This window comes from Panthera leo, chromosome D4, assembly GCF_018350215.1.
Source record: "Panthera leo isolate Ple1 chromosome D4, P.leo_Ple1_pat1.1, whole genome shotgun sequence".
In the NCBI taxonomy this organism is placed as follows: Eukaryota; Metazoa; Chordata; class Mammalia; order Carnivora; family Felidae; genus Panthera; species Panthera leo.
In genome coordinates, this window is record NC_056691.1 from 57,903,282 (window position 1) to 57,912,500 (window position 9,219).

Here is a 9,219-nt window from a genome sequence, read left to right on the forward strand (position 1 = left end):
GTTAATTCCCTTCATCATATGTAAATATGCTCAAATCTGCAGCATTTTTAACTGTGGACATCATGAGCATCACTTGTTCCACTGTGCTGTGGAGTGAACCACCTTTGGAAGTTAAGGTTTGTGAATGTGCTTATCCCTACATTGAAGAAGACCATGTGCTTCAGACCACGTGTCTGGTTTTCAGTTTCACTGCCTCATTCTTCCCTTACATATAAATGTCTATTCTGTGACAGGCACTAAACCAAGAAGATACACATGGTTTCCTACCTCCAAAAAGTATATGCTATGAAAAAGAAACAAAAGCAAATCACCGTACAATATACAGAGTATCATCTTTCTATGATACTGCTAGGCACTGGGTGCTACGGAGAGGTAACTGGCAAAAGACAGCAGTGTTGTCAAGAAAATGCAGAATGTTCAGTATGGCTAGCCAGTACAGAAGTAACCAGAGAGGAAGGCAGAGACAGAGCATGAAGTAGCATGCTAATTATATTAATAATACTTCTATAATAACCTTCCTTAGCCCATTTTTTGTTCTGGTTTGCTATGAGCCTGGTAAACAGATAACCAGGCCTGTTCGTAAGAATAAAAGTGCTTCCAAACACCTTCCTAGGAGTAAAAGTGTATCACTTGAAGGCACTAACTTTACAATTCACTGCTGCTGCTACTACTACTACTACTACTACTACTACTACTACTACTACTAAAATGTTTTGACATGAGCTAAAACTTGTCTCCGCACCACAAACATGAATGTGCCAATACTCTTTACCACTATGATGAGGTATGAAGTGCTGAATCAAGGAATATTTATGACTGCCTCCCCAAGTCAAGAGTTGTTAGGAAAGAAGATAAAACATGGATCCCACCCTCAAGGAGCTTACTGCAGTTAAAAAAAAAAAAAAAAAGGATGCAAAGCAGCCAACTATAGGATAATGTATTAAATGCAATACGGGCAAAAATTAGAATAGAGGTAGGAGCCTTGAGTTTATCTGAAGACGTATAAAAGATTTCATAGAAAGAAGTGTATTTCACATTCCTGACTCCTCAATCTAAGGATTTCACCACTTTAAAGACATTCTCTTCTCAAAACAGTCTGTTCCTTTAAGTTTCATATTCTTTTTGCAATCTTCTTAAGCTTATAGTTTGCAAGGTACCTTTGAAGAGTGTTTTAATAAGCTCACTTGCCTTCAACTGTCATCCCTAAAGCAGTCTGCATGAGTAGCACTCTTATAGACTGCTAGTACAAGTAGCTAGCTTGGTCAACAGAAATCAGAGGGTCAGGTTTCCTCTCCTTAATTCTCTGTTTCTTTGAAAACTTAAGATTTCAGTCCTATACAAGTATAAAACCAACCAACCAACCAAACAAGAAACTGGCCAACTCTGACCCTTGTGGTCATAAGTAAATAATTTTCAAGCATATTCCTCTTCTACCTATGACAATTTTCTTTGGTCAGAAGCTCCATGCCTATAAAGAGGGAGAACAAACAATATAATGCAGAAAAGGTATATTCAAATGCTGTAGTTTATATAGATCCAGGACCAAATAAGATGGGCATGAAACCAGGTGCACCCATTGGATAAGATAAAATCACACACAATTATTTTGTATGTCCACGTGAGGCAGAATTCTTAAGAAGGAAGGCCTCCAAGATTCCCACCTCTGGTACACATCTCCTGTACAATCCATTACTCCATGGTGTGTAGGCAGGACTGTAAATAGTGTGGATTTCATTTCCATGGTTAGGTTAAATTATATAATCTAATGATATGAACCCCTTCACAGAAGTGAAGGGATTTTCAAGTGAATTAAGATCCCAAGTCAGTTGATTTTAAATTAATCAAGGCAGGCCGGAGTTAGAGAAAGCTCTTAAAAGAAGAACTCTTCAAAAGAGATTCTCCTCCAAACCTGCAGACAACTGCTATGTTGCCAGAAGGCATATGAAGAGGGCAATGTGGCAGACAGGAGGGCACCCTCTAGGAGCTGAATCGTTCACCAGTTGACTGCTAACAAGAAAATGGGGGGACTTCAGTCCTACAATTACAAGAGCCGTACTGAACCAACAGCCACTGAGCTTCGGAGAGGATATCAAACCTCTGATGACATCACGGCACCAGCCAAGTAAGACTCTGAACAGAGGGCCCTGCAGCTAACCCATGATTCCTGACCCATGTACACCATGAGATAATAGATTTGTGTTTTAAACTACTAAATGTGAGGTAATTTGTTATATACAATAGAAAACTAACATGACATATATGTGTCAAATTGAAAGTGTTGTATACCTGAAGAAAGTTTCTTGTCCAGAATTTTAGCTGTATTAATTTGATGAAAGATACAAATTACGACATTTTTTTTTAATCTAAGCAATATAGCAGTTTTTAAAACTTCAATCTGGTAATAGCTAACTTCATGCTAGGAACTGAACTGGGGCTCTCTGATCTTTACACACTGCAAGTTAGGGTTAACCGACTTGCTTAAAGCCGCAGAGCCATAATTTGAAGCTAAGTCTATCTGGCTCTAAAGTTCATGCTCAATCCACTAAAACACCTTGTAATTTAAGGATTTTAAAAGTAACATCGTCTTTATAATCTAATTAGTAAAAAACTATTTCATAAAGTCTATTTAAAGTTATTTTAAGTATTCAAAAAGTAAATGTTTCCTTGTAAATTGTTTCTGACGTAACCTTCCACTACTTCCCTATACCTTCCTCATTCAAAATTACTTACGGTGTACTGTATCTGGAAGCAGATACAATTCTGTTTTTCTCTAGTCTGGCAACTGTTGAACATTACAAAGATACAGTAACTCAATCTTCTCTCAGGATGCAACCTATGTTTAAAAAGTCCTGCCAAGAAAACATCCCTGAGACCTGATTAATCTGCAACTCCCTATACTTCTCATCTTTAATGTTTGTTTACATGTAACTATATAACTAATTTACCCAGCATAACTAAGAAAGCACCTGTTTCAGAAAAGTCACAGAAAACAGTTTAACCTTTTAAGCACTAATACAACACTATTTTAGGCCATCTTGTTTAATGTGGCCTTTCCCTGTGGGATAATATAACCCACAATTTAACATCTGTCTTGAACGGTGTAATTGTTATCAGTTATGATGCTAAAGATAACATAGGACTTAGGTCCAGATATTGTCCCATAACTTGCTTCTTCCAAAATCACCTCTGATGACAGCTTCCTTCTTCATTCATTTACATTTTTCTTATAAAGGTGTGGTAGAGGATATTCAGGTACAGGACTTCTAGGCCAGCATTAAAATAATCTACTTTCTTCAAAATAAATTGCTCAAAGGCCCAAATAGTCTTCTCCAAAACAGCTACATTACTCTCCAGAAAAAAAACAAAACAAAACAAAAAAAAACTGTTCATTGTTACTAACAGCATACCACCTGGTCAAAAGGACTCAAATCACAGCCTAATAGAAGAAGAAGAAAAAAACCAAAACAAACAATAAAAAGTCAAGTGCTTAATGTTGACCCCACCAAGTCTTTTACTCCTTCCTCTAAGTCCAAGACTGGATACCTTAAAAATGAAAAAGTCGAATCCAAGTTATCTAAAAATCCACATATTCTCACAGCTGCCATGATGGCAAATGTTAATATCCTGGAAAGTAATCAGGTAGATTTTATCAACTATCTGAACAGTCTGAATCAGTAATCTTTCATCTGATAAATTCCCAGGTTATAATCTAAAATATGGGAATACCCCAAAATATGGGAAAAACCACATGCATACACATGTTCATCACAGTACAGCAACAATTTAAAAGGGAACTAGAAGTAACCTAAATGTTTAACAAATAAGTATTTGCTAAATAAAATAATGGTCTATATGCTTGCTGGTCTATTACACAGACTTTAGACCATTCAAGGACTGCTACTACCTACTGAGGGAAAGATCACTGCTATTTAGCACTGAAGCAATCTTTTTTTTTTTTTTTTTTAATGTTTGTTTATGGGGTTGGGGGGAGAGCAAGCGAGCGAGCAAGGGCAGGAGCAGGGGAGCGAGCAGGGGAGCGGCAGAGAGAGAGGGAGAGAAAAAATCCCAAGCAGGCTCCACACTGTGTGTCAATGCAGAGTCATGCTGGGCTTGTTCTCACATTCTCATGAGATCATGACCTCAGCTGAAATGGAGTTGGATGCTTAACTGACTGAGGCACCCAGGCACCCCTGGGGCAATCATTTTTTAAAACTATTATTTTTATTCTTGAGTTAAGGCAAACAACAAACTGGGTTCATGTCTTTCTGGGAGCACAACAGAACCAGGGTTACTGAAAATAGCTGAAAGGCTCCACCATTCTTTCCCTACCCCCACAGTCCCATAAGTTACTCGGAAGAGGGTGGATGTACATGCAACTAAGGAGGTCTCTAACCATTACATCTTTTGAGAAGGCGTTCATAAAGGTTAGGGAAAATAAGAGTTACATTTTTTTTTTGAGCTACATATTATTTTAAATAAAAGTTCTTTTCTGGGGTGTCTGGTGTCTCAGTCGGTTAAGCATCTGACTCTTGGTCTAGATTATCAGGTCATGATCTCACAGTTTGTGAGTTCGAGCCCTGTATCAGGCTCTGTGATGACAGTGCAGAACCTGCTTGGGATATTTTCTCCCTCTCTTTCTCCCCTTCCCCACTCACGTGAGTGTGTGCTCTCTCTAAATAAATAAATAAACTTTAAAAAAAAGTTATTTTCTTTTCCTTCCACATCCAGATTTGCCTGCCCAAGGATTATTCTCCCAGCAAGGAAGTACATCTAAAATAATTTTATTTAGGCTGGTAACCTCTTAGAGCACTGTTCTAAAGTGCCTCTTCAAGATTTCTAAGAATTACATAGATTTGGAAAGTATCCAGACCATGACCAGTCCAAATCAATACAAAAAATTTATGTATGTAAATACATAACTATTTGAAAAAAAGTGTGTATAGGATCACTGTAATTCTTAAATAAAATTCATAATTAATTCAAATATTTATAGCAGGCCTACTATGTGCTACATGCTGTGAATACATGGGGAAAAATTATTCTTGCCCTCCAAGACTCAGTCTAGTGAGGGGCAATTCAAGAGGAACTAAATAGGGCCCCTCTAACATAGAGTGAGAAGGTGCTGACATCCTTAAAAAAGGAACAAGATACAGGATGTGAAGAAAAACGAGACTGTGTAGATGGCCCCTCTTCCTCTTTTTGCTCAAATTCTCACTTGTTAATTTACTATACAGAGTTGAAGCATTTGCTTGATCTCCTCCAGACAAGGTAGTCACTTGAAGAATTTAACATTTGCTGAATGAAGTAGACCAAAACTACATTCAAATGTGTTTACAATCTTTATGCTCCCTCCAGAGAAAAATAAAACAAGCTATGAGTTAACCAAAGTAAAACAGAAGTGAAAACACAGGTCCGATATATGTAGTTAAAAGGAAAATAACCAAAACTATTTAGTAGACCCTGACACTACCCACAAACCAGCATAGTGAATTACAAACTGAAGGTGGCTAAACAAAGCTGGGACTGGGACAGCACAAACAGAAATAGATGTAACAGACTGGAAGTAGAAGACAAAGATAATCTTGACCAATGAACTTTCCATACAGACCAATCATTTGAGATTTTTGAGGATTTCTCACCCATACTTCCCACCACAACCTTGAAATAAAGTAAAAATGAGCACAAATAGTCTGGTAATGTAACTAAAAGGTTCATCCAAAGCTGTTGGCAGAGAGACAATAGACCCACACTCCACATTATGATGCTAACAGATTCAGTTATGTCTAATTATGCCATCTTATATCCACCTTCCTCAAAAGTCAGGTCGCTCTAGTAAATTCTGAACATTTACTCAGATTAATATTTGCAACCTTCAGTTCAGCGATAAAAACAGAATGAATATATAAACCTCGACAAGTACAGAAACAGAAATTACCTTCTAGAATCACAGAAGATATCAGAGGTGGAGGGACCATAGCCAACGTTTAAATCCAACTTTCATATTTTACAGATGAGGCCCTGGGGCCCACATGGCCAGTTTGTGGCGAAATTTTTTTAACTATAGCCTCTAAAGTCTACCAAATCTCTTAGAGATAAGTCTTACAGAAAAATTAAAGAAATCAGCTTAAAACTGAACTCATGTAATGAAATGATTTAAGGTTTAGTATGCTTTCAAAAAGTGAAACATATTATGCCAATAAGTTTACAAACTAGCAAGAACTGGAGAAAGAAGAGTGTGTGAAGAGATACAATTCTCATTTAAAAATCCAGTTAGTAATTTCATATTCCGACTGCAAGTATGTCCCAATATATAAATTATATACAAATATATTTATTTATATATATATATATTTATATACTATATACATTTTTATATATTTATAAAAAATAAAAAAATATATATACAAAATTTGGTCTGTATTGTTACTTCTATATAAGTCCCATCTATTCGTATGGCCAGTGTTTTCCGAAGACAATTTTACTTTCATCCCAACTGTCCTTAGATTTTTATTAAGTTTTGATTATACAAAAACGGAGAATGGATTGTTTTTTAATTGGAGCCCAGTTACCAGGGCTGCTTCCTATTTAAAGGAATTGAAATATTAACAATAGTACCTGTAATCAAGGCCAAACAAGATCCCAAAAGGCTTGCAATTTTAAAGTAACAAATCAATTGTGTTTGAGTTGCATACACTTAAATTTTCAAAGTGTGCCACGTAAGAGAAGGCAATTCATATGATGCCAGCAATGATATACGTTGAAGTGTTCATTTCTATTTATGGTGGAAGAATTAGCATACCCAACTTTTGTGGCACAAAGAAAAAGCTGTGTCTTTTACAAGTCCTACACAACGCAAACAAAAACTTTATTTTCTTTGGCCCTCGATAATTTGGAAAATTCCTGGTTCAAAACCAACCTCTCTCATTCTTCAGCCCTGAAAGAACTTCCATCCCCTGAGAACAAAACGCAGCCTGTCCAGAAACCCGCAGCGGCAGAAGGACGCGAAAGGACCCTTCCGAACGGGTTCCGCGTTCTCCTGGGTGACATCATTTCACCTGCGCCTCGGCAAAACGGGAGGGAGCGAGGCCATCTGCCAGGCGGCGGCGGGCCGGCGCTCCCGTTGGCTGCACCCACACCTCCTCGCCGCCGCCACGGGAACAAAGAGCGCCGGGCCGCCCGGCCGCGCCCGCCAAGCACCGGGCAACCACACCTCCTCCTGGTTGCCGGGAACGGCCCCGCAGGCTCCCTACGGCCTACGGCTCGGGCCCGGCCCGCCCTCACGCGGGAACCAACGGCCGGGCGGCCAGTACCTGCGAGGGGAAGCTCCGCCCTGCGGGGCTGCTCCCGCGGCTCCGCGCTGGGCCGCCGCCTCCTATTGTGACCGCTCGCCCAGCCAGCGGCCAGCTCGCCAGCTCCGCCGTCCCCGGGCCTCCTCACCCCCGGAACCCGGGATCCGACCGAGGCGCTGTCACGGCGCTTCCTTCCTCCCGGCACCATCACACGGGCCGCGCCAGGAAGCAGCTGCACGCTCGGAGCTGACAGAGTCGGCTAACGCCTCGGGGGCTCCATCCTCCCGGCCCCCGGGCCCTAATTGCCGGGGCCGCGACACCGTCCCGCCCGCCGCACCCCACCTCGGTGCTCACGAACACAGCGTGCCGCGCGCCGGCGCACTACCCTCCGCTGCGCGCGCAGGCGACGCCCCTCACCGCCAGGCCGCAGGATGCGCGAGCACGCGGCACTCCCACTTCTCTGGTTTGCGTCGCCGCCCTCCTCTCCACCCAGTCCCCTTACAGGAACGAACCTAGCGAGCCCAAAGCGCGAAACCGCCAGACGCTCCGCCCCTTTCCCCCAAGGCTCGACTCCGCGCGCCGAGCCCCCTTTGTTTCCACCCCGGGGGGAGGGGGCGGGGCGGCACTGCGCGCGTCCGGGCGCGCGACTGGGACTAGTTCCGGCAACAGAGCCCGTCGCACAGCGTCCCTGCGCAGCCCGGCCCAGCCCGCATCTCTAGCCGCGCGCTCAGCAAGGCCCAAGCTACCGAACGCGACCCTGGGGTCGGCCCTGTCTCTCAAAACGTACACATCTTCTCACTCTACAGTATGGCTGCTGGTCCCTGCCTCCTCCCTCCTCCAGAACTGAGCAAACAGTAACTGACCTCACTCAATTCGAAATATGTATTCATGTGACCCGAGAAGTGGAATTTTTATTGATGCAAAAGGAGGTGATTAGACCAAGGTATCTCACAAAGAAGCAAGCAGGTTGGAAACTTTAAACCTGACAGTTATTCAGACGCTGCTAAGGATGGGAAATGAAGAGGTACAAAGACCACAGCCGACATGGTGCTTGTCCTGATCACCTTCAGGATCTAAAAGGGAAGAAATATATTCCATAAAAGCACAATAAATTCAAGAAAAGGACAGTCAAGTAGTATTGGAGGCGAGGAGGGCTGTCAAGGGGACATCATGCAAGAAGTGGTCTTTAAGCAGATAGGAATTAGATGATGCCTTCAAGGATGGTGATCACATTTTAGGGTAGTCCAATCAGTAAAAAAAAAAAAAAAACAAAAAAAAAAACAAAAAAACCCAAAAAAACAAAACTCAGGTTCTAGTTCTTCTAGAGTTACCCTCCACCAGTCTCCTTCCTGCTCTGGGCCTCAGCTGCCTCTAGCAGAAAATTAAGGAATCAGACTAAACTGATGTTCCAGGATCCTCTGAATTTCTACCTATGATTAACACTATATGGTAATTATTTGTGTACATTTATCTCCCATGTCTGACTGAGCACTGGTTCTGTAACCCCATGGTCCAAACCTACAGCCTGAAATACAACAGCAAGTGCTTAGCAACTCTGAATTAAAGTTCCAGCAATAAATCACAAGCTTTTACAATTCCTGGACAAAGAGAAGCTAGAAGGATATAACAGGCTCCAATAAACACATCCCCTCCCGCAGCCCCATACCCCCATTATGTAGTCCTGTTACCTAGCTGACTCTTCCTCCCCAACACTGTCAGTCTTCCAAAGCAGGCAGTCTGGAAATGATTACATCCAAACTGTAAAGTTTTTTTTTTTTTCTTCATTTCATAACAAGAGTCATAAATCCCATCCACACCTTTAGATGCATCCAATGCAATCTGTTCCTAACTTGTGAGTCACTCACAATTCCCAGTCTACTGCTGTAGACTCATCTAGCATTACAGATCTTCCAGCAGAACCTCAGCTGCA

At 41.6% G+C, this 9,219-nt stretch overlaps 2 protein-coding genes across 6 annotated transcripts in view; both read right to left on the bottom strand.

The window, feature by feature from the left end:
- RNF38 (ring finger protein 38) overlaps positions 1-7,593 on the bottom strand; it is a 50,374-nt gene extending 42,781 nt beyond the window's left edge. For 3 of the 5 annotated variants that reach the window (XM_042913278.1, XM_042913277.1, XM_042913276.1), the window contains exon 1: positions 6,917-7,300. In XM_042913278.1, the coding sequence (XP_042769212.1) occupies positions 6,917-6,925 (9 nt within the window). In that variant the 5' untranslated portion in view covers positions 6,926-7,300. The other 2 variants (XM_042913279.1, XM_042913281.1) reach the window with 2 other exon arrangements.
- Positions 7,594-8,015: 422 nt separating this feature from the next.
- Positions 8,016-9,219, bottom strand: part of LOC122205156 (homeobox protein Hox-D13-like) — a 78,922-nt gene continuing 77,718 nt past the window's right edge. The window contains exon 3 of the mRNA XM_042913282.1: positions 8,016-8,362. Within this exon, the coding sequence (XP_042769216.1) occupies positions 8,279-8,362 (84 nt within the window). The 3' untranslated portion in view covers positions 8,016-8,278. The remainder of the gene's footprint in view (positions 8,363-9,219) is intronic.